This window comes from Geotrypetes seraphini, chromosome 19, assembly GCF_902459505.1.
Source record: "Geotrypetes seraphini chromosome 19, aGeoSer1.1, whole genome shotgun sequence".
NCBI lineage: Eukaryota > Metazoa > Chordata > Amphibia > Gymnophiona > Dermophiidae > Geotrypetes > Geotrypetes seraphini.
Genome location: NC_047102.1, coordinates 3,938,457 through 3,963,997, shown reverse-complemented (window position 1 = coordinate 3,963,997; position 25,541 = coordinate 3,938,457). Strand labels below are relative to the sequence as shown.

The following is a 25,541-nucleotide window of genomic DNA, read 5'->3' as shown; positions in this document are numbered from 1 at the left end:
CCTTGCTTAGGTGAGAGACAGGGAAACACTTTTTCTGCAGGGAAGGAGGGGGGGGGGGCTTGATCCTTATGGTATTGTTCCTGCTTCTGACCAGGGAAGTCCCTGTTTCGCCATTCTTTTCAGAGCAGAGCCATTGAAATGAGCAAGACTCTTTTCTGACGCAACAGAGGCGAAACAGGGACTTCCCTGTCAAGGGTACATAACGTAAGAACGTAAACATAAGAATTGCCGCTGCTGGTCCCAGAAGTCCGCTCATGCGGCAGCCCCCAGGTCAAAGACCAGTGCTCTATATGAGTCCAGCCTCACTTGCGTACGTTCCAGTTTAGCAGGAACTTGTCCAACTTTGTCTTGAATCCCTGGAGGGTGTTTCTACCACTCTCTGGGTGAAGAAGAACTTCCCCTTTTAATTTCAGAGAGTGCCCTCTCATTCTCCCTACCTTGGATAAAGGGTATGGAAAATCTCTCATATACTGACAGATTAGACTGTTCTCCCTGGAGAAGCGGAGACTTAGGGGAGACATGATAGAAACCTTCAAGATCCTGAAAGGCATAGAGAAAGTAGACAGGGACAGATTTTTCAAATTAAGGGGAACCACAAGTACAAGGGGGCACTCGGAGAAATTGAAAGGGGACAGGTTTAGAACAAATGCTAGGAAGTTCTTTTTCACCCAGAGGGTGGTGGATACATGGAATGCACTTCCAGAGGCTGTGGTAGACAGGAGCACATTACAGGGCTTCAAAGAAGGTTTGGATAGGTTCCTAGAGGACAAAGGGATTGAGGGGTATAGATAGGTGTAGATATGGGTTGTAGGGATAGGAGTAGAGGTATGGGTGTAGATAGGTGTAGATATGGGTTGTAGGGATAGGAATAGAGGTAAGTATAGGAATAGGAGTAGAGATAGGTTATAGAGCTAGTCAGGGACCACTGCTCAGGCAATGGTCATTGATAAAAATGAATGAAATAATCAGGTTCTATGTATGAGATAATGGGTAGCTGCAAAATTGCCTCTTGAATCTGAGATCCAGGTGTTGAACTGAAGCCAGGGGTGCGTTTCTACTTTTGCCACTCTAACCCCTCCTTGAAGGTATTGCAGTGACGGTTTTCAACCAGGGTCACACATGGCAGTCCTTTCTGAAACCAGGTTGATAGGTGTTTGTCCTTGAGCAGTGGCTGGGACTCCCCAGGAAGCTGAAAATGCACTCATCATGTGCTTATTACACCTCACAGCTGCCTTAAAAAGCTTCTGTTTTTCACATCTAAAAGTTATATATGGCACAGTGTGAGCGAGGAGAGCCAGCTGTACAGAGCAGTGACTCAGAAACGTCACACAGCGGGAGCTCTGCAAGTGACTGGAATGTTCCTTACAGATAAAATAATTTCTGTGGTGAAATGTGATTGCCCTTTTATTTTTTCTTGATTTAGGTTTCATTTCATTATACAAAAATGACAAAGTCAAGAGGCATGGCGCAGTAGCTGTCCAAACCTTTCTAGACAGTTATCTGGGTAGTGGAATTGAATAATTAGCGGTACCCAGAGAACATCCAGGGACTGCCTTATAGCCAGATTTTCAGAACAACTACCAAGTATGACCAAGCCATGAAGTTTAAATATTGCAGATTGTGTTGCCTGCTTTGAATTGCCCAGACAAATAATATGCGGGTCATTATTATTCATGTGTCTTGAAATAAGACAGCAATGTATGTGAGGTAAAAAAGAACACATGGAGGTTAATTCAATAAAAGGAGGCCTGACTCTGAGACCTATGGGTTCTTTTACTAAGCTTTAGAAAAAGTGTCCTTAGGGTGTCCATGTGTGGGTTTTTCTCGTGCTTTAAGGCTATTTTTACCACAGCAGTAAAACAATTGATTTTTCAATTTTTGTATGAAAGGCCATGCATTACGGACCAGATTCTCTAAGGGAAGCAGTAGGGAACCCATTCCCACCCACCCCCCTCCCGGAAACTCAGCCAGGAGGAGGGATGCCCATTTCCTCCTTCCAGAACCCCCCCCCCCCCACGTGTCCTTGGAAGAATGAGTGCTCAATTTCTCCTGCCGCAATGGCAAACCCTTTCTACACAGTCCGTGGCAGGAGGAGTGCCCAGTTCTTTCTGTTGCCACCCCTCGAGGCATTCCACTTCCTCCTGCTGGAACCCCCCTGAAGATATGCCCCCATCCTGACACCCCCAAACCCATGGAGAGTGGCCTAAGGGATCTGGCCAATCGGAGTCTTAGAATGCACTGGGAGGGAGGCATAAGATTCCAGTTGTCCCAGGTGCCTAAGGCCCCATAGCAGCCTGGGCCAAACACGGCTTTAGGCCCCTCCCCAGTGCATCCCAGAATGCATCAGGAAGGGGGAAGCCCACCATTCTGTGGAGGTGGGCCTGCTGGCTGGAGAGAGTAAGCATACCTCTGACCAGCCTGCGAGAAATAGATATGGGAAGGGGTCCAGGTGGGCTTGGGTGTGTTGGGGTAGGGGCATGTCTTCAGAAGGGGTTCGGGCAGGAGGAAGTAGGCTTTTCCTCCAGGAACTTTAAACCTTTTTTAAAACCAGCTGCATTAACCGCTACATTAAACTTTGGAATTCATTGCCAGAAAATATGATAAAAGTAGTTAACTTAGCAGGGTTTAAAACAGGTTTAGATAATTTCCTAAAAAGAACATTCACAAGTCATTATTAAGATGGACTTGGGAAAATCTGTTATTCCTAGGATAAGCAGCAAATGTGTTTTACTCTTTGGGATCTTGCCAGGTACTTGTGACGTGAATTGGCCATTATTGGAAACAGGATACTGGGCTTCATGGAACTTTGATCTGTTCCAGTAAGGCAGCTCTGATGTTCTTATGTGAGCCAATTATAGGATAGTTAAGCCATTGTGACGCCATCACTGATGAGGTTGGCTCTTAGGCATTGGTGGAATGAGGCATTATGACATCACAATCTCAGCTCTGGAATGTTGCCATTCTTTGGGTTTCTGCCTGGTACTTGGGACCTGGGTTGACCACTGGGTTTGATGGACCTTTAGTCTGTCCCAGTATGGCAACCTGTTCTTGTTCTCTCTGCCCCCAGGAACACTCCTTCTGGGAAAAATCAAACAATTATTTTAGTGCTTGGTGGTACCCACATAAATTACCATGGGATGCCTCAGTGCACCCTGGGGTATGCCATTTTAAGCTGCGGTAAGCATGGCATAATGCTTATCACATTTTTGTGAAAGGGCCTCAGTGTTTGTATCCGAGATAGTGGAGGGTTAAGCGGACTTATCCAAGATCACAGGGCACCACAGTGGGATTTGAACCCTCTTCCCTGGTTCTCAGCCCACTGCTCTACAAGTATGGATCATTCTGTTACAGCTGATTAAACATAATACCAGTAATCAGGGACCCTTTCTTTATGCCTTGCTCTCTAAGTAAACCTATATGCATTTTAAGTGAAAAATAAAAAGGTTTGCATTGAGTGCCTGGGCTTTCGGAGCGATGTCAGAATTCCCGCAGCCTCCGCTATGGGCACGTTTTACTATAATTTCTTTATAATACGGTTCCTTTCCTTTATAATCATATCTCTTGTTTCAAGGTACTTTTAGTTTGTGATAACCTTGGCTTGATAATCACATTTTTTAGTCCCTGGCTGTGTGGGTATTAGAACGCTTTGTAAATGCTTTTTTTTCCCCTCCCTGAGTAAGAAATCTCTCTTTTAATCTGCTGCTCTCCAGGGTTTGTACAATTTCCCCTTGTTGCCTGCTTCATATTTGTATTTTTATTCCCCTGGCTCTTTTGTATTTTAGGTTAGGTAAGGAACACTTCCAGGTCATGGACCTGGGGGGCCGCCGCGGGAGCGGACTGCCGGGCACGATGGACCCCTGGTCTGACCCAGCAGAGGCAATGCTTATGTTCTTATGTTCTTATATATATTTCTTTCTTTTTTTTTTTTTAATTATTTATTTATTGTTTTCAACTTAAATTTCAAGTATAACACTTGTACAGAAAGCAAGAATAGAATAGAAATCAAATACAATAGTAATATAATTCCTAAATTAAACAAATATACTATTTATGCTCAAGTCCACAATTAAGATCCAAGAATTAAAGAAAATTGGCGAAATTATCAAAAAAGAAAGTTATAATATTAAGAAACTGAGAGCTATAGCACTGAGATGGGGGTCACAATATCCCAAATATAGGGCTCAAGGATTGTTAACATTCAGACGAGACATAGCCACGAAATTTGTCAAATGTAATGGTTCAAAAAACACATATTTAAGAGTACGGTGATATACAATACATTTACACGGATGTCTCAAATAAAAAGTTACCCCCAAAGATAAAACCCCAGGTTTCAACAGAATAAATTCACGGCGGCGCCTTTGCGTCTCCCGTGCCAAATCTGGGAACATTTGTATTTTATACCCAAGGAAGCTTTTTTGTCTATTTTTAAAGAAAAGTTTTAACAACCATGTTTTATCAATTGGCAAAGCTAAAGTAATAATCATAGTGGCTGGTGATGCTAAATCCTTCTCAGATGTTTCTAAAATCTGTGATATATTTAAGGGTTCTTGATCTGAAGATTTTTCTTTTGGTTGTTGATTTTGTTCTTTATCAGGCAAATAATAAACCCGTGAAAATGGTGGTAATGAATCTTCGGGTATCTCTAAGTTCTCTACTAGATATCTCTTAAGCATATCTCTAGGTGTTATTAACTCTTGGAAAGTTAATTAACCTTAAGTTATTACTGCGTGAATTGTTCTCAAGCATTTCAGTCTTCTTCCTTAGGTTAATATTGTCTTTGACTAAGGCCTCTTGAATTTGTTTCAATGATACAATTTATTTTTCCATTTTTAGAACAGATGAGTTAGAAGTATTCGTTTCTTTTCTTAAATCCTTCAATTCCTTATCATGTTCCTTAATTTTCCCTTCAATTTGTTGAAGTGTAGGAGTAATTTTTTTAACAAAACCAGCCAATAAGTCCCAGATAGTCTAAAGTCACTTCTGCAGGTTTAATCAATTCAATTGAGGTTTGTGTAAATGTAGAGTGCTCACCGTTCTGAAGTCCTTCGGGGGATGTCTTCAGCCCTTCCCCCTCATGTTGAGATGATATTCCCCCAGATACCTCCATAGGGGCCCTGGAAAAGTGGGCCCCAGCCTCCAAACTCTCCAGTGAATCTTTCCTTGCCTCTGGAGAGGAGAAAACCAGTGAATCCGGGGTTTCCCCGCCCCTGGGAGAGCTGGTCGTCTGGGGTTGCGGGGGCGGTGCCCTAACGTCGGGGCTCAGTGTGGTATCGGGCCCAGGAGCATCCACGATGGTTTCGCCTCCCTGTGTTCTCCGCGGGCCGCCATCCTACGTCGCTGCGACCTCCTGCATGCGCGACAAGAGTTCTTGAATATTTCCGAGACCCGGGGCTCCAGGACGCCGCGAGGCAGAAGCGGCACTCCGGCCCCGTCTCTTCGGCATCGCGGTAAGTAATTACCGTTAGAAAAGTTGAAAAAGCACAATCCTGGGACACGCAGCTCAGCGCGTCCTGTCTCAGATCGCCATCTTGGATCCTTTATATCTGCCATAGCTATTTCTTCACTATAATTTGGGTTCAATGCGGTCTGCATCGGCTTTGGAATCTGGGATTTGCTGTATGTGGGAGAGGTTGGCAGCTGATTCCATGCAGGTTGCAGTTCTTCAGGTCGATGGACAATTTTCTCTGCACATGGATTTAATTGGCAAGAGAAAAGAATAGATTTTAACATGTAACATCTTAAACCAGCATTACTTGGGAATCGGTCCAGAGAATGGCCACCAGAATGGTCTCGGGACTCAAGGAGCTCCCGTACGAGGAGCGGTTAGGGAAATTGCAGCTCTACTCACTCGAGGAACGTCGAGAGAGGGGAGATATGATCGAGACATTCAAGTATCTCACGGGCCGCATCGAGGTGGAAGAAGACATCTTCTTCTTCAAGGGTCCTGCGGCAACAAGGGGGCATTCGTGGAAAATCAGGGGCGAGAAACTGCACAGTGACACTAGGAAGTTCTTCTTCACTGAAAGGGTGGTTGATCGTTGGAATAGTCTTCCACTTCAGGTTATTGAGGCCAGCAGTGTGCCAGATTTTAAGGCCAGATGGAATAGACATGTGGGATCTATCCGCAAAGATAGATAGGGAGGGTCACTGGAGTGGGCAGACTTGATGGGCCGTGGCCCTTATCTGCCGTCTATTTCTATGTTTCTATGTTTCTCTCTATTTAAAACTAGTGGGAAAGCCCATCAAAATGATGGAGATGGAAGAAGCATTTTGATGGCAATCCTCGCTTCTCTGACAGTGAATATGGGAGGCCAGTGAACAGCAAAGGTGTCCTGGGGGTGCTCAGTTTCTTTATTGTATATGGGGGACACTGCACAGTCGTGTTTCGGTCAAAGAGGCCTGCTTCAGGAGTCTGAATAACATTAAGGACATTGTTTGGACGTCTAGCTTCCTTTGGTTGAAAACCCGGTATATAAAGTTAAGTTTTAGTTTAGCTTAAATCGCACCTAAAACCTGATTCGCTAAAGGATGCCTAACTTAGACATCTAAACTGCGCCTAACTTTAGACTCGTTTTGCAAAATCAGAGCCACCATAAATGTGTATATCCTTTTGTAGACTGGTCTACATATGTTTTAGCATGCAGAGAGATGAATCGAAGACATCCTAAGTATTGGCACCTTACAGAATCACTTTAAATTATTCAACGTACGAGGGTTCTTTAAAAAGTTTCCGCGCTTTCATATTTTTGTGGGAAATGGGTTGAGGTGGGAGAAGTGGCAATCTAGGAATGTCATCTAGGAAAAATGTATCGCAAAACCAGGGTGATTATGTATAAAAGTGATGTAACTTGCTTTTGGGATATTTTAATAAATAGTGTTAAAAAAAAATAAAAGTGCAGAAACTTTATGACGATCCCTCATATATTCTAGACTGTTGCTCAAGGTTGTTGGTCATGCCCAAATTAGACTATTGTAATTCACTCTTATTAAACATTACACAAAAAGAAAAAAAACGTCTACAAATAATACAAAATACTGCAGTTAAAATCATTCATAATGGCAAAAAATACGATCACGTAACACCCTTTTTAATAGACTCACACTGGCTCCCGATTAATCAACGAATAACCTATAAAATATCACTTCTAACTTTCAAAGCTCTACTCAATAATGAACTTTTATTTATAGATCAACTATTAATTCCATATAGCTCGTCCCGAGCATTAAGATCAACCGCTTTAGGAACACTTACTGTACCTTCTCTAAAGATCATCGGAACCAGACGTCACGACATATTCTCAGTCATGGCTCCCCTTACTTGGAATGCCCTTCCTTTATACATTAGAGAAACCAAAGACCTGAACTTATTTAAATCTAATCTAAAAACTTTCCTTTTTAAAACTTCTTTTAATATTTAAAACCTTCTCACTTAGTATTATTTTTTAATCCTTTTTTTTTTTTCAGCAATTTTAAATAATTTCTATTTCTTTTTTCAACTTTTCTTAATATGACTTTTTAAACCCCCAACCCTAATGTTTTTTCCTCTTTCATATTTTCCATTTCTTCTCCTCTGAGAAACGCAATATGTAACTTCAACCTACTTTATCCCTTCCGTATTGTCTGTCTGAAGTTTTTATGTACCTCTTTTAAAACTATGTATAGTATTTATTTTTAATTGTTGCTCGCTTAGTACAAAATAGGTGATTTATCAAAATCAATAAAACTTGAAACTTGAAACTTAACTGTTATTGAATTTGCTGTGAGCTGCAAATCTAAAACAATGTTAAAAAAAAATCCGCATCCAGCAATTTAGTTACGAGTGCCCTATACTGTAAAGTTCTCAAAGACGACGGAGTTTAGCGATCTCTCTGGGGTATGAACCTATTGCAGAAAATGGGCGACAGAGCAGTGATCAACTTTTTTATTCACAGCACACGGGGACCATGATGCTTCTTGGTTTCACCTTTTTTTTTTTTTTTTTACCCCGTTTTATATTTACTTTTATGCTTTTAGCTTTGTAAACCAGCCAGATACACGTTGATGGTCAGTATATTAAATTGTAAATAAACCTGGATTTTGTTAACTAATTCTGACATTTTGATCAGAATGGAAGACGCCTCACTCGGCTTCTTTATAATCGTGTCTTGAGCAATGCAAGGTTTCTGTTTTCAAATGTTGCTCTCGCTTGCACAAAAGTCTCGTCCTTCCTCTTCAGAATGGCAGCAAAACAGCTTGCGCAGAACCCCCTCCAGTGTGCTTGGAGCTTTTCGCCTCAGCTGCTTCGTTTCACTAGTTGGATGCAATCTATAATTTCAGCTAATGGTGTTGACCTATCTTTCACAGCTTTGATGACAGCACTATGTAACACGGTTTTTTCTTCCTGGTTAGTAAGTGTAATTTCCTAATTGCTCATGGCTAAAAAGTATAGAGAATGTCTGTTATTTCCATAAAACTTTCCTTTGTGACCAGGATAGTCAGATTTCGTAATTTACCTATTTAAAATGTGAAAATTCTGAATTTTCATCTTTTCATTCTTATAAAGTCATTAAAAGCAACATATGAATCACTTATCTTGTATTTTAAGAACATAAGAATAGCCTCACTGGGTCAGACCAATGGTCCATCAAGCCCAGTAGCCCGTTCCCACAGTGGCCAATCCAGGTCACCAGTACCTGGCCAAAACCCAAGGTGTAGCAATATCCCATGCTACCGATACAGGGCAAGCAGTGGCTTCCCCCCGTGTCTTTCTCAATGACAGACTATGAACTTTTCCTCCAGGAATTTGTCCAAACCTTTCTTAAAACCAGCTACGCTATTCGCTCTTACCACATCCTCTGACAACGCATATTCTCTGAGTGAAAAAAAAATTCCTTCAATTGGTTTTAAAAGTATTTCCCTATAATTTAATTGAGTGTCCCCTAGTCTTTGTAATTTATTTTTATTTTTATTATTTATTGATTTTCATTTAAGTACATAATTATGCTTAACAGGAAATATAGTCTTTGTAATTTTTGACGGACTGAAAAATTGATCCACTTGTACCCGTTCTGCTCCACTCAGGGTTTTGTAGACTTCAATCTTATCTCCCCTCAGCCGTCTCTTTTCCAAGCTGTAGAGCCCTAACCATTTTAGTTTTTCCTCATATGAAAGGAGTTCCATCCCCTTTACCATCTTGGTCGCTCTTCTTTGAACCTTTTCTAGTGCCACTATATCTTTCTTGAGATAAGGAGACCAGAATTGAACACAATACTCCAGATGAGGTTGCACCATGAAGCGATACAGGGGCATTAATAACATTCTTAGTCTTGTTAACCATCCCTTTTTTAATAATTCCTAGCATCCTATTTGCTTTTTTGGCCGCCGCTGCTGCACATTGGGTGGAAGATTTCATCATATTGTCTACGATGACACCCAGATCCTTTTCTTGACCACAGAAGATTTAGAAGTAAGTTTTTTTTTTTTTTAAGATTTGCAAATATATTGTTAGTCACCTTCACGAATCAGCCCCCACATGTAGTCTCCCATCATGTTCTCATTATTTTGTCCTTGGCAGCAGCATTCAAAGTCCATTATATCCTGGTGGAAGCGCTCACCTTGTTCCTCCGAGTATACTCCCATGTTCTCCTTGAATGTCTCAAGATGAGCATCAAGGACATGGACTCTGAGAGACATCTTACAGTCTTTTTGTACTGTAATTCTTCACCAGATTCTCAACCAACTCCATGTAGTTTTTGGCCTTGTGATTGCCCAGGAAGCCCCAAACCACTGCGACAAACTGTGCCAAGCCGCTTTCTCCTTCCTAGTTAGCTTCTTGGAAAATTCCTTCCACTCCAGGATTTTCTTTTTCTGTGGACTTACAAAGATACCAGCTTTGACTTTTGCCTCGGACAGATTAGGGAAGATGTCTTAAAGGTATTTGAACGTACTTTACTCCTTATCTAGAGCTCTGACAAATTGGACTATAGGATGTTCAGAAAAGAAATAAAAACCACACTTTTCAAGAAATTCCTGAAGCAGCAATAACATCACGACCTCTTAGTAACTCTAAAACCGACATCTGATCTACCCATTACTGCACTAACAACAACAAAAGAACCTCCACTATGACCAACTATTAATTCTCTTACAAACCACCTCACCCTCAACAACCCGTTAATGTTTATAAAATCTACAACTTACCTCTCTAGCTAATCATTGTAACTCTGTATTTTTAAATTAACCTTTTGTAATCCGCCTTGAACCGCAAGGTAATGGCGGAATAGAAATCCCTAATGTAATGTAATGTAATTAAGCCTAATTTGATGTGCAGTGGTGGCATTAGCACCTTCCAGTGGTTCCCACAGAGAACTCGGTTTGCTATGGCCAGTCCTGCCTTTGGTAGTGCACTTTTGTGTCCCTGCTATCCCAAAGGCAGAGATAGCAGGGAAACTTGGCATTCCTAATGGACCTCTAAGGTGATTTTACTATATTTTTTAAGTCTCTGATGACCTCCCAGCCATACTCATCATACTTCAAGGTGCCTAGTAAGGTCTTAATGCTGTTGTAATCCTCTCTGAGGTGCACTGAGTGAGCCAGTGGAACAGATGGATTCCTGTTATGGAGCAGCACGGCTTTGTTTCTGGATGAGCTGTCAATGAAGTCCATAGTCTGATATTGCGAAAGACATGGGGGAAGCTACTGCTTGCCCTGGATCGGTAGCATGGGATGTTGCTACTCTGGGGATTCCAGAATCTTGCTACTTCCTTGGGATTCTGTATGGAATGTTGCTACTCCCTTGGGTTTTAGCCAAGTTCTAGTGATCTGGATTGACCACTGTGAGAACGGGCTACTGGGCTTGATGGACCTTTGGTCTGACCAAGTAAGGCTATTCTTATGTTCTTAACCCTTTCAGGACCAAGGGACATATTTGTCCCATAACTTTAAAATCCTATAAATTTTGATTGGGATAGTCTACAGTTCTAAATTTGATATGTACGGATTCCATATGATACTGCCTTTATGTAAACAAACTGGTTCCGACATTCATTCATTAGCGTCGTTGCTAGATTGATGAGAAGATTCACTTGCCACACTGTCCATAAGCCAGAAGTGTGATTTTTTTAAATAAAAATAATGATATTTCACAAAAAAAAAATCAATTTTTTGGCATCTGCAAGCCCTTTTTACCATAAAAATGTCATCAAAACCACAAAAATTGGCCTACGATCCTTATGGTCCTGAAAGGGCTAAGAGACACCACTCTTTTGGGTTACAGGCAATTCCAATTGCCTCATGCAGACTGATCACATTGTGGCAGGAGCAGAGCCCATCTTGATGGGTGAAGGTGGAAAAAGCCTCTGTAGTGGACTGAACACCCGGAAACTAACAAAAACGCCAAGGATCCTGAGAAGAGATGTCACGCTAGACTCCTGTGCTAATATTTTAAATGATTATTACAAAGCTAATTTTTTTTTCTGCTTTAAAATAGTCTGTGTTCTTTGCCACATCCTCTTCATCACATCCCACACACGCCATTTCTAGGCCTAGAGAACACGCAAGCAGTTTAATGAAGCAGTTCCATTTTTCTAGCAAATGCAGTCTCATTTGACTATGTATCTTTTTATATCTTTATAAATTGCATACGACTGCAATGATATAAATGTATATTTACAAATACAGAAAACCCATTAACACAAAACCTCTATTTAGCAGAATTGAAAGCACTGGAGGAGGGGTGAATCCTAACAAGGAGAAACTGACAGCCTTTTATATATGAATGGAAGGCATCTGAATGAAACTTTTCAAACGTGTAAGCACTACTGAAAATGAAATGCTCCTCCATGACATATGGGCTGCAAACACTTAAACAGAGTATATAAGACTAGTGCATTCAGTGACAAATGGCACTTTTCTAATGACATCCTGATTTGCTCCACCAGGGGTGAAAGGGCATCTTTTTTACATAGGACATGGATACAAGCTCTGCTGGGATGGGGGGCAGTAATGGAAAGACCTAGGTGCCTAACTGGAAGAGTTAGGGGTCTAGATATTCTTCAGTGAAACCCCCTTCCCCTCGTATTCACCAAGCTCTTACACTGAGGCATCTAGAAAACTGATCATGATGAGGCTGGTTGAAGCAAGTTTGGAGGAATATCGCTGTGATTTTCAGTGCTAGAACTTCGCCTGGATTCCTGGAAAATTGCATTAAAGTTTTTGACTGAAAATTCTCCTAACTTTAGGCCCTCAGAATCGACCCACCTCGGTCAGGTGCTTGGCTTTGTTTGAACAACTCCATTCTCTTTGATGAACCTGTCGCTCTATATCCCAAAGAGTTATTTTGACTTCCTAACATTATAAGCTGAAGGAGAGAAATGTTTCCTCAGTGACGGCATCTTCCAACTGCACAAAGAGAAGTGGAGCGGCGGATGGGTATTTTTAAATTTAAAAAATGAGAAGAAAGGGAAAGACTCTTTTTCCATTCTGTTTCATTTCTTAGAGCTAAGATAGACTTCAAGGCTCCCTACAATTCAATTTCAGAGAATGTTGAAAGCTATTAAAAAAAAAAAAAAAACCACATGATACCTACAATGTTAAGTGTACTGGAATATCTTGTCAGGTACCCGTCACGTAGAATTCTTCTTCTTACAAGTGTATCAGCACTGGAACTGGTAGTTCAGTAAATCCGTGGCTGTGATACAGTGTCCCTAACTGTCTAAGAATGCCTGGAATTTCTGATCCATGCTATTTCTCAGTTTGCAAACCTGGTGCAATGCTTGTGGTCATCTCTGCAAGCCATGTTATTTCAGTTAAAATTTTCCCCAGAGCGTCAGCGTGAAATATTTCATCCTGACGCTGTTGGGACCTCTTTTTAAAAAAAGCTGCAAAGCCTAGTATAAAACCCATCCACCCCCTTGTGGAAAATGCTTGAGGATCTAGTGATCAGCCTGTTTCAATTCACACCCCATCCCAGAACCCTGCTTGGAGCTAAAACTTCTTAAGAGTGTGGCGTAGAGGTTAAAGCTATAGATCAGAACCCTGAGGTCATGAGTTCAAACCCACGGTGCTCCTTGTGACCCTGGGCAAGTCACTTAATCCCCCCATTGCCCCAGGTCCATTAGATAGATTGTGAGCCTGCCAGGACAGACAGAGAAAAATGCTTGAGTACTTAAATAAATTACCCCATACTGGAAGAAATGTTTAACTCAGAAGGAAGGAAGCACTGGTTTTTTTTTTTATTATTACCGTCACAGAATCTGCTTATTACTAGCCACATCAGAAGGATCCGCATGGTATCTTGACTATACTGTACATCTCTTAAAATCACGCTTAGGTTAACTTCCTAAACTATAATGACTCGGGTCTCCTCTGGAAGGAAAGCATCGGCAGGAACAGTAAACACAGAGCAATAGAAAGGAAACATGAAAGGAAGCAGAGAGGAAGCTGGAATAGTGAGGGGGGTCCAGAGCGAGAATGGAGAAAGAAGCAGAAAGGTAAGAGTGTGAAGACCCCTCCGCGCACAGCTTACAATGTAGAGGAAAGAATGAATAGCACATAGAGCCTTTCTTTCTTGCAGGATGCAGCCAGATCATACTGTTCCACTTTCAGACATTTTCCCTAGGACACAGCATGAGAAAACTCTTGTGAAAAAAGCACAGCCTTCTGAGTGCTTGTGATTGGCATTATGGATGAAAATGATTTGGGTTCCATTGCACCCCGGTATGTGCAGAAACAGCAGTTTTTGAAGATACCGTATGTAAAATAAAAATGATTTTTCTCTTGGCTGCTAGAGTTTAAAAAAAAAAAATCCCTTTATTGTAGTTGATCGGGAACGGAAAATAGTCAGGTGCTGCTTTGTTTCTGGGTGGAAAGAGCCCAATTCCGCAAACAAAAGAAACAGTTGTTAACAGTCTGTGTGTTTGCATGGTAGGGCTTTACCTTGTTTTAAAAAATCAAAGAGAACCTATCTAACAGCTGAGTCTTGCAAATTGCTTTTATTTTTACTTCTGAAGTTTGAGCAAAGTACAAAGCAAAGGTACTTCGGGGCACTGTGGGTTCTCTTGTTTACGGTAAGGATGAAGTATTGACAGGCGCACGTATTAAAAGCTTTTCTTCTCTTTGTCAAGGGAGTTATTAGCATAATTTAAACAGTTATTCTATCCTTCTGGAACATACTGACCCTTTGCTGCTGTTTCCGTTCTCCAGACTGGAATGACTAGCACTTAATCACTCAGAGTTTTACGTTAAGTTATATTGGCTAAAATTGGAAGACCGCGTATGCTACAGACTATTGGCGATGGTCTATTTGTGTGTGCGTGGTATGGCCCCAGCATGTTTGGGATCTATTCTTCCATATGCCCCATTACCAAAACTTCATTCAGTTACTCGTGTTGAACTGTTCATTCCTCCAGTTAAACGTCTTAAGCTGGTGAGCTCTGGAACTAGTATGTTCTCCTGTAGAGGTCAAGAATGGAATCGAATACCAACGTATATACGCCAGCAGGGAAATTTGTGTGACTTTAAGAAACTACTGAAGAAACATCTGTTTTGCAGTATGAAATATGGGCACTTAATATTGTAATGATGTGAGCGCTGGTCGTTGAAATGGTCATGTTTAGATTTGTATCATGAATGTCTGTGTGTTTTACTTATTGTGAGCCGCTCTGTAAAAAGCAGGTTATAAATGAATAAAAACAAACAAAACAAACTCTGGATTTGATTCACAGCACGTTTCAGATTTAGAAAACTCGACCGCCCTAGCTGGTGAATAAAAATGAAAGGGGTATACTGTCATTTCCCTGCGAATTTGCTGTTTGCGAATCGCAAATTCGCTCATTCGCGGTCTGCTCCGACCGCCTCATCCTGAAGTAAAGTCGGGCTACACCAATCAGAAGCTGCGTGTCAAAGCAGCTCCTGATTGGTGTAGCCCGACTTTACTACAGGAAGAGGCAGTCAGAGCAGACCGCGAGCGATTTTTCTTCACCCGCCGACGCTCCAGCTGCCCTCGCTTGCCTCCCCTGCCTTTTGACAGGTGAAAAACCGCATTTGCGTTTTTTTGAAATTTGCAGGGGTTCCTGGAACCCCTGTGAATTTCAGGGGAGTACTGTACAGGATTTTCACTCGCTCATTCTTCCTTTACATTCAGACCACTAGGTTCAACTCCATGTTGGTTAATATGGGGAGTCAGCTACTATTAAAAAATCTTAAAAATAGTGATAAGCTGGATATCTTGATATTGTTACGCAGTAGTTCCATAAAGCTAATGCATTCAAGTTCTCATTTCTCTTCACGTGTTGCAACCATCATGTTGCCAGTATTTTTCAAATGGACAACCAATTATGCCACTTTTCATTGTTTGCATTTGTTTACTTTTTGAGTCTCAGAGATGTGAACTTCAAGCTTTATATTGGCTTTTAGCTTTTTGAGAGAGATGCACATATCTTCACAATGCCATGCTAAAAACATGCCGAGGGCACAGGGCCTCTAGATCAATTATATGGGGAGTCAGCTACAATTTGTCATTTCAAGATACCATCTGTGTGGACTTGAAGACATAAGCTAGTCAATACCATGGACATAGATAGGCCACAAACAGCGAAGGAGCCTTGGGGGCAAAAATGATTCATGTTGGGGATGGGAAGGGATGAATCCTGATGAAATAGTTTAATTTTATTACTCGTAGGAGGGCAGAGATAAGAACAGATGACTGATTTTTGAATGCAACAATCTTATGTTTATAGAAGCTTCCAATAAACAATGTTTATTCTAGGCTATAGAGAGAGTAGGAGATAGGTGAGATGAAGTATTAGCTAATTCTCAGATTGGGCAAAGTTTAAATTTCTTATTTTGTGCATTACGCGGGGCTTAATTTCTGGGGAAATTCTAGACTCCAGAGCTGCTAGGGGTATTCCAGGCAGCCTGCAAGGAAGAGGAGGGTCTGGGGGTAAGCCTGGAGTACAGCCCAGAAGTGTCACTATACTTCCTAATCCAACCCTTGTTCTTATCATGCTTCTGCCCCTGGTTCTGCTTTTAATGTACCTAAAAAAAAAAAAAAATTGTTGTGAGTTTTTTATTTTGCTTCTTTTGCAAGTTTCTCTTCATATTCTTTCTTAGCTTTCTTTATCAATGCTTTGCATCTAACTTGCCAGTGCTTGTGTCTCTCTTCTTATTTTCTTCATTCGGATCCCTTTTCCATTCTTTTTGGCTCTAATAGCCTCTTTTACTTCACCTTTTAACCACGTCTGCTCGCGTTTCCTCTTCTTTCCACCTTTGCTGATATGTGGAATACATCTAGTCTGGGCTTCCTTGATGGTATTTTTAAATAACATCCATTCCTGGTTTACAGTCCTAACCTTTTCAACTGATCCTTTTAGCTTCTTTTTAAGCATTTTTCTCATTTTCTTATAGTCGCCCTTTCGAAAATTAAATGCCTCCTCAGAAGATTTTTTTGGGGGTATCAGCTCAAATTTGATCACATTATGATCACTGTTTCCCAGCAGACCCAACACAGTTAACTCCTGTAACTGCATTCCACTAAGGACCAAATCTAAAATAACTCCCCCCCCCCCCTCTTGTCAGTTCCAGGACCAGTTGCTCCAAGAAGCAATCATTTATGACGTTTAGGAATTTTACCTCCCTAGCGCTCCCCGATGTAATATTTGCACCGGCAATATGCTGATTAATTGTGGGGACGGTGTTAGAAGACACTCTGTTTATGGCTTCTATGACTGCAAAGTTCTCTGATCTGAACAAAATGGATTTGTCAACTAACTTGGGATCCCAAATGTGCAAAGCTGCCATAATTGGGAACAATTTGAGAAATGCAATGTTTTTTGTAGCTCCTGCCTCAAACCATCCTTTTGGCCATCTCACTGTGCACGACACCCCTTAGAAGTAAATACCCAAAAACCTCATCCCCCCACCCGTTGCACCTGTATACAATTGCAACGCTTCCACTTTTCTGGCGGTCCTTGCCAGAATGCTAGGCCATTGAACTCTGTATGATAACCCTGGACTTGGATGAAACACAGGTGTGGACAACTGAAAACTTGGATAAATAGCTCAAATGTAGGACTTGTACTTATTTTTTAGTTCCAAAATTGTATTGAAATTTTATATAGTAACATACAATAAGCAGGAGAAACACGTTAAATTGCTCATAACACTAGTAACACAAAGCTTAGGATATTAAAAGATGAAATCCTTGAAATTATACTCCCTCCCCCCATCCATCCCATTTGCAGAGGGTGAAAAATCAACATCCATCCATACCTACATCTCCATTCTTTCACTATAATTCAGTTGCTAAATGCAAACTCTTGTATGGGCACCCATAGATCATGGTTTTAAGAAAGGTTTGGACAATTTCCTAGAGGAAAAGTCCCTAGCCTGTTATTGAGAAAGACACGGGGGAAGCCATTGTTCCCCCCTGGATCGGTAGCATGGAATGTTGCTACTCTGGGTATTCTAGAATCTTGCTACTCTTTGGGATTCCTCATGGAATGCTGCTCCTATTTGGGGTTCTGGAATCTTGCTAATCTTTGAGATTCTGGAATTTTGCTACTCCTTGGGTTTTGGCCAGGTACTAGGGACCTGGATTGGCCACCATGAGAACGGGCTACTGGTTTTGATGGACCATTGGTCTGACCCAGTAAGGCTATTGTTATGTTCTTAAGGGGTACTTGAACTAGGGGCGGGAGTAAGCCCAACACTGCAAACAAAAATGAGCACAACCCCCCCCCCTCCAAGTGTTGTATTTTTGTTTGCCAGTGACGGGAATCGACAGTTGAATGTTGTTGACATTTCTTCTTTGTTAACAGTTGTCCATCCCTAGTCATAATTCATATTTTATAATTCTTGGTTTTCACCGATTTGTTGTACTGGGACATGCGAAGTGTTTCAACAGTAACTGTGATGGATTTCCTCCATTTCCCAACAGAATGTCCATCATTAAAATTCTTAGCTTTACTTTGTAAAGTAAATCAAGTCCTGTTTTAATAATAATATCCCAAGGCATAAAAATGCCATGCTGTTTAAACACCTAGGCCTTATCTTCTGAATGCTGGAGATGTATATCCCTACGAGGCATTGCGTGTTATCACTTAATTATATCATGGCATTCTGCATAATGAAACTGTATTATCTTCTACAGTAATCTGTTATTTACCTTGTCACTGCTACCTTCCTTGTTTGCCAGCATAATTACATCAATGCAAAGTTTTTGTCCCAGAAGCTTTGTGCTTCCTGTTTTGACATAGCTGAGGCAGATGGAGGTTTGTGATATTCTGAGCTTCATTATGCTGTGTCACGATTCATTTTGAAGACCATAAGTATACCTGTTTAAAAGAAAACAACAACTTCAAGAACCTAGGGAGAGGCATAAATCAAATCGTTTTATCACCTGAAAAGACCGTCTGAAGCTGGGCTTTAATATTTCAGCTGAGACACACAATCTATACACATGAATTACAATTTGAGTTCTATTACACTGTACTTCAGAGCTGATGAATTCTACAGCTCTCCTCGCAAGCATCGCTCTAACAACTAAATTCATCTGGTTGCTTCATTCCAAGTTTAGGAATTATTGTACGTTCATAGTAGACTGCTGCATTGGGAGCTCAGCTTCCTGGGAACTGGGTTTAGCCACCTTATTCCTCATGGGTTCTGGGTTACATCACAAATTATATTTGAGAATTACGTGTAGTTACATTGGGGCTAATGTACTCGGCCATAAATAGGTTCAGATGAAGGAGCCAGTCTCAGGGCAAGATTTTCTCTTGGCTGATTTAACCACACACGCGACTGCAGGCAGGCTCAGCCGGTTTTGAGCAAGTTACTTTACTAATGCTGCAACGGTAAGGGGGAGGGAGGGAGATAGATTCGGTAAGGAGGGAGGGGGCCGGGCGCGATTGGTGACTGCACACGTTCCCTCCCTTAACTGCGGGGACAAGGCCATTCACCGCTCCACGGGGCGGTGGATGGCCTTGTCCTTGTGCCCACAGGGAGCACTTTTTCCCCACCACCGTTTCAGCGGGTTCACTGTTTCATTCTCTAGTACTAACATTTGTGCCAGTATTGCGAAGTGATGAAAGTGGAAGAAGGGTCTGATCAGTTACAGTTGTCTCATGCTATAGAAGGTTTTTCTTCGTAAGTTGGAGATTGGAGTTCATAAGACAGGGTTGAGTCCAACATGACCCCGAGTATTTTGGAGGTTTTGTTGATATCTAGTTTAGTTCCTGAGGACAGGGTGACACCTGCAGGGACTGTTTGTAGGGAACTGTGAAACCACAGTACTTTTGTTTTTGCTATGTTCGGTTTGAGCTTTTTGAGTGTGGCCCACATTTGTATCTTGGTCTATGCTGTTGGCAGTTCTTTGAGAGGTGTCACTGGAGTCGCACTCAATTGGGATGAGAAGGAGAATGTCATCTGTGTATGATAATATGCTCTCATTGTTATTTTGCTAGACAATTAGACAAATGATTTAATTAGCTCTTCTTCTAACTAAGGAAGTAGAAAACCTGTGCCAACCTCTCAACTTTTGTACATGTTTACATATTCTGATTCACTGATGATGAGAGAGGCGGGGAAAGGGGAAATATGATAGAGACGTTTAAATACCTACGTGATTTAAATGCGCTTGAATCGAGTCTCTTTCATTTGAAAGGAAGCTCTGGAATGAGAGGGCATAGAACAGGGGTGTCCAATGTCGGTCCTCGAGGGCCGCAGTCCAGTCGGATTTTCAGGATTTCCCCAATGAATATACATGAGGTCTATTTGCATGCACTGCTTTCATTGTATGCTAATAGATCTCATGCATATTCATTGGGGAAATCCTGAAAACCCGACTGGATTGCGGCCCTCGAGGACTGACATTGGACACCCCTGGCATAGAATGAAGTTATGAGGTGATAGGCTCAGGAGTCATCTAAGGAAATACTTTTTTGCAGAAAGGCTGGTAGATGCATGGAACAGTCTCCTGGAAGAAGTGGTGGAGGCAGAGACTGTGCCTGAATTCAAGAAGGCGTGGGATCTCATAGAGAGAGGAAGAGATAATGGTTACTGCGGATGGGCAGACTGGATGGGCCATTTGGCCTTTGTCGGCCATCATGTTTCTACGTTTCTATATCACTGGCACATGGACATCTGTTTTAGAACAGGCTCTTTGTCAACAGGTCCTCTTCTAAGTTACTAGCAGAACATCAGATGTCCCAACTTGGATGTCTAAATTCTGATTTGAAGGACTTTTCTAAAATGCCACTGCACAAGATTAAATAAATATATAAAAAATTCCAAAGTGTGTTTTGTAATAAGGATCTAAGGAATAAATTAAATGTTATCTTTGGCATTTGTGCTACTATTTAATAAAATAGATTTCGTGTCTCATAATTTATTTATTTTTTTTAAGAAAATTATGGTTGATATTAATAGTGATTTAACCTTCCAGAAATGGTTCATAGTTCCTGACCAGTTAAGTCTCTTGTTTGGGGCTAACTAGTCATTATCAGTGGCACTTATTGAGATGGCTTGGGGAAATCCACTGCTTATTCCTAGGATAAACAGCATAAAATCTGTTTTACTAGTTGGGATCTAACTATAGGTACTTGGAACCTGGATTGGCCACTATTGGAAACAGGACACTGGGCTTGATGGACCTTCAGTCTGTCTCAGTATGGCAATTCTTATGTTCTTAAGTGAGCCAATTATAGGACAGTCAAGCCATTGTGACATCACTGATGAGGTTGTCTGTTATGCATTGGTGGAATGAGGCATTATGACATCACAATCTCAGCTCTGGAATGTTGCTACTCTTTGGGTTCCTGCCAGGTTCTTGGGACCTGGGTTGGCCACTGTTGGAAACAAGATACTGGGCTTGATGGTCCTTTAGTCTGTCCCAGTATGGCAGCTCTTATATTCTTATGTGAGTCAAGTACAGGACAATCAAGCCATTGTGACATCACTGCTGAGGTTGGCACTTAGGCATTGGTGGAATGAGGCATTATGACATTACAATCTCAGCTCTGGAATGTTGCTACTGTTGGGTTTCTGCCAGGTACCCCGGACCTAGGTTGGTCACTCTTGTACAGGATTGTAGGCTTGATTGACCTTTGGTCTGTCCAGTATGGTAATTCTTATGCTCTGCCTCTGAGAATGACTGGTTAGCACCTAACACAAAACTGGCTATTTTGGGAGCCTTCTGTGGGCCAGTTAAGTACCCAAATGGTATAGCCAGTCCTTAAAACTGAAAATTTAATGCTGGAGTCTGGGCGTGGCTTGGCATTGAATTTTTGGCCTTACACTAATGGTGGCCAGCAAAATACTAGGCATCCTTGGCTGAATATTGATCCCCTCATTACGGGATTTGCTAGTATGCCATGTTAAAAGCCTTCAATTTTTTTTAAATCTATGGTTTTCCTGTCTCTTTTTTTTCTCAGACATCGATGAGTGTGCCACAGAAATGCATTACTGTCATGCCAATACGATCTGTGTTAATTTACCGGGATCTTACCGCTGTGAGTGCATTCCAGGATTTATCCGTGTGGATGATTTCTCATGTACAGGTGAGCATGGAGAGATTATTTGTCTACAATGATATTTTATTTTATTCTGCATATCTAATATTTTTTGACCCTGTTCCAAGCAAAATGTAAAGTTATTTTCCATTGCCTTGGAAAAGTGGGGAATTTTGGGCTTGGAGGTTTTCTCCTGCTTTCGCAGCCATTGTAGCTGGAGGCAACTGTTGATACTTTCTACTGCTCTCAAAGGTGAAAAAAACACTATTTACAGATTAATTGAGAGAAAAAAAAAATATACCAGATATGGAAACTTATTTTCTATCCTTTGACTGGGATTAGACTTAAGTCCTCCTACAGAACCCTTGACAGGACACTACTAAACCTTCCCTCAGCAAAGAATCTCCAATACAAGCAAATCTTTCACTCCATGCTTAACTTCCTAGGAGTGAAAACTTGGAATGACCTCACTGAAGCGACCAGAACAGAACCCAACTACACCACATTCCGGGAAAAAAAATGAAAACAAACTTCTTTGACACTTGAACGTCTCGGATCTTCCCCTGCCCAAATTTCCCCCCTTTCTCTCCTCCCCTTCCTTCTCCACTCCTCTCTCTTGTCTTTGTAAGTCGCCTTGAGCCTGCCTAGGTATGTGCGACTCAGAAATAGATTAGATTAGATTTTCGCTCATAGTTGGGTACTTCGGTGACCCTCCAAGATGCTAATCTACATAAGTATTCTGTCCGCTTAAATCTTTGAAAAGCAGATCGCACCTGGCGGTGATCCTGCTCACGAATGGGGTTTGTGGCGTTTCATTTGTGAGATTGATGGGAGAGAGTAATGCTGCAGTCCTGGCTTAAATGTCTTACCCCAGCCTTCACGTTAGATGTAGTTGTTATTTCTCCCAAGTGGCAAGGAAAGTAATGAGTTTGGTGTGAGAATGATTGGAAACAGTGGGTTGGCACTTCGTTGCCTGAAGTGTCTTGGGCCAAAACATCATCCGAAGTCGTGCCGGCACTGTGCTACGCTTCAACCTCGAGCCTTCAATCGTCGTTGTATTTTGGTAAACAAGCTCTTCGAGATGGATTCTTCTTCTGATCCCTCGACTTCAAAGGCGACCTTGGCCTCGACTCCTACCAAGATTCCTCCTGCTTCTACTGCTTCCACCTCGAGCCTCATCAGACCTTCGTCGTTTGCAGCGGTTCTTTCTTTGACGACATCTGCTGTATCTTCCCCTGTATCTTCCCCTGAGACTCTGTTGCTAGAATAATCTGAGGCAGTGGTTCTTCAACCTGTTCTGGAGAACCCCCCCAGCCTGTTGGGTTTTCAAGAACATAAGAATAGCCTTACTGAGTTAGACTAATGGACCATCTAGCCCAGTATCCCGTCTTCATAGAGGCCAATCCAAATCACAAGTACCTGGCAAAATTCCAAATAGTAGCAGCAGTCCATGCCACTGATCCAGGGCAAGCAGTGGCTTCTCCCATGTCAGTCTCAACAGTAGACTATGGACTTTTCCTCTTGGAATTTGTCCAAACCTTAAAACCAGCTTCACTAACCACTCTTACCAAATCCTCTGGCAATGCATTCCAGAGTTTAACTATTTTCTGAGTGATAAAATATTTCCTCCTATTGGTTATGAAGCAGATTTGCATTCCTGTGACCTCTATTATATGCAAATCTGCCTCATGCATATTCATTAGGGATATCTTGAAAACCTGACTGGCTGGGGGTCCCCAAGGACAGATGTAAGAACCATTGTTCCTAAGGCATTGCATCGAATAAGGTGCAAGTTACCAGTTAAACTCAGTATTGGGATATAAATGTCTGGTCTTAAATGGCAGGAGGTATCTATGTGTGATGCATAGTGCAACTTTTCTGGAATATAATGTGATACGTTTAGTAAATGGTCCTATTTGCCAGGTACCTGCTATTATGTACACAAGGTCTGCTTTCATGCAAGAAATAGGCCAATGACATCTGCAAACTCTTTGTAGCCGATATACATTACTGCGAGGTATTTGAATGCAGTCAGAGTTATAGTCATGCCTCGGTATGTATGCATAGTGGTCTTAAACAGTCACATAGACATATGACAAGTAATAGCTTCATATCATGAGCAGCAGGCTGGAGGGAGTAGGCGTACTTCCTGCCGATCTTCTTCAACTGAAGGGTGAGCTGTGGTTTGCAGTTATGAAGGAAGGGGTGGGCTGTGTCCCATACAACTCAGCAAGCCCCTTTTTAAACTGAGACCAAGGAAAGATCTGGTGGAGCTTTTTCTGGATTCGGATCCCATTATTGGTTTGTTTTTATCTTTTGGGACTCCTGATGCAGGCAGTGTAGCCAAAACACGGTCCATGTCGAGTCCTTGATCTGAAGCTATTATTCGCCATGTGACTGTTTAAGACTACTTTGCATACATATTTTAATTGTTACTAATAAAGAGGGGTTTGAGGACCAGGTGCACACTGCTCCTTTTTCTGGATTCCACTTAGATAAACCAACTTATACTTCTCTCTGTACTCCATGGTCAGCCAATACAATGATATCTGAAGTAACGTTCATACTTCCCAATCCCAAACAATGTTCGAATAATGGAATTTTGAACAACTTGTAATGTACACCTGTTACAATTAATAGTAAAATTTGATAGACATGAATGCACTGACCATTTATTTAGAGCAATCTCTGGAGTATCAAGTCCAATATCCACTCTTCAAATGACTGATCTTGAATAAGGAGCGCCTGGACAGGAAGTGGCATGATAATACTACTTATCACTGAAAGGCTCGGAAGAGTTTACAATCTAACTTGGACAAACAGACATGACATATAAGGTTGGAGATGCTGGTTTTCAAAGGCCTTTGCTCTGATTCAATATGGAAAATGTCATTGACTTGCTGTCTTACCCTCCCCCCCTTTTACTAAACTTTGATAGCGGTTAATAGAGCAGGGAGCTGCGCTGAATGTTCCGCGCTGCTCTCGACGTTCAAGGGGCGACTGTTCCTTCCATCCCTGTGAGTCAGAATATTAGAATCTGAACTGGATTTATTTCCTAATCTATACAGCTTAGATGGTAAGGGGGGGAGGGAAGGAGGAGAAGAGGCTGGAGCAGAGAGAAGAGGGGAGAATCTGGTCCTCTACATCAAAGTTGAATCGAGCAGTTTTGTACGGTCATGCTGCTTGGGGACTTCATTACCTGACTAATGGAGCAGGTGCATTGAGCACGCCTGCCAACCATGTAGGTTTAACAAATTAGAGTACTTAACTTTTCGCTTTAGTATAATACATTTTACGATGCCACTAGGATTTCCGTTCTGTAACGTTTTTCCTCCATTAGAGTAGGATAATTCACATACAAAAAATGTTGAGCTAGAGGCATCCATATTCTTGTACAGCAACGCAATTACCTGTATTTCTTAAAAATTTATCTTTCAAGTTATTCAGAATATGACAGTAAGACTTCTTATGGGGAAAAGTAGATGGAACAAGGCGTGCTCATTACCTATTAAAGAAAAATCCTTTCTTAAATTGATGATCATGATATACAAGTTATTTTATTTTCGGTCTATTTTGATTTATTATCCACCAGTATGAAACTTCCTGTGCATTAACATAAGAACATAAGCAGTGCCTCCGCCGGGTCAGACCATAGATCCATCCTGCCCAGCAGTCCGCTCCCGCGGCGGCCCAAACGGGTCACGACCTGTCTGAATTACCAGAAGGGGCCCCTTGCCACCTTGGTTTCTCATTAAAGTCCTATCTTCCCATCAAAGTCCTCACCCTCCGGTCTTGCCCATGCACGACCTGGTTGGCTTTCTATACTTATTACCTGGTTAGCTTTCTATACTTGTGTTACATCCCAGCACCTCTCTCAGTATCCCACGATCCCTTTATCCCTCAGGAATCCGTCCAATCCCTGTTTGAATCCATGTACCGTACTCTGCCTGATCACTTCCTCCGGTAGCGCATTCCAAGTGTTCACGACCCTTTGGGTGAAGAAAAACTTCCTTGCATTTGTTTTGAACCTATCTCCCTTCAGTTTCTCCAAAT

At 41.7% G+C, this 25,541-nt stretch overlaps 1 protein-coding gene across 5 annotated transcripts in view; it reads left to right on the top strand.

Moving 5' to 3' along the window:
- NELL1 (neural EGFL like 1) overlaps window positions 1-25,541 on the top strand; it is a 291,095-nt gene that overhangs the window by 147,307 nt on the left and 118,247 nt on the right. For all 5 annotated transcript variants that reach the window (XM_033928928.1, XM_033928927.1, XM_033928925.1 and 2 more), the window contains one exon: window positions 21,411-21,536. In XM_033928928.1, coding sequence (XP_033784819.1) covers window positions 21,411-21,536 — 126 coding nt within the window. The remainder of the gene's footprint in view (window positions 1-21,410; window positions 21,537-25,541) is intronic.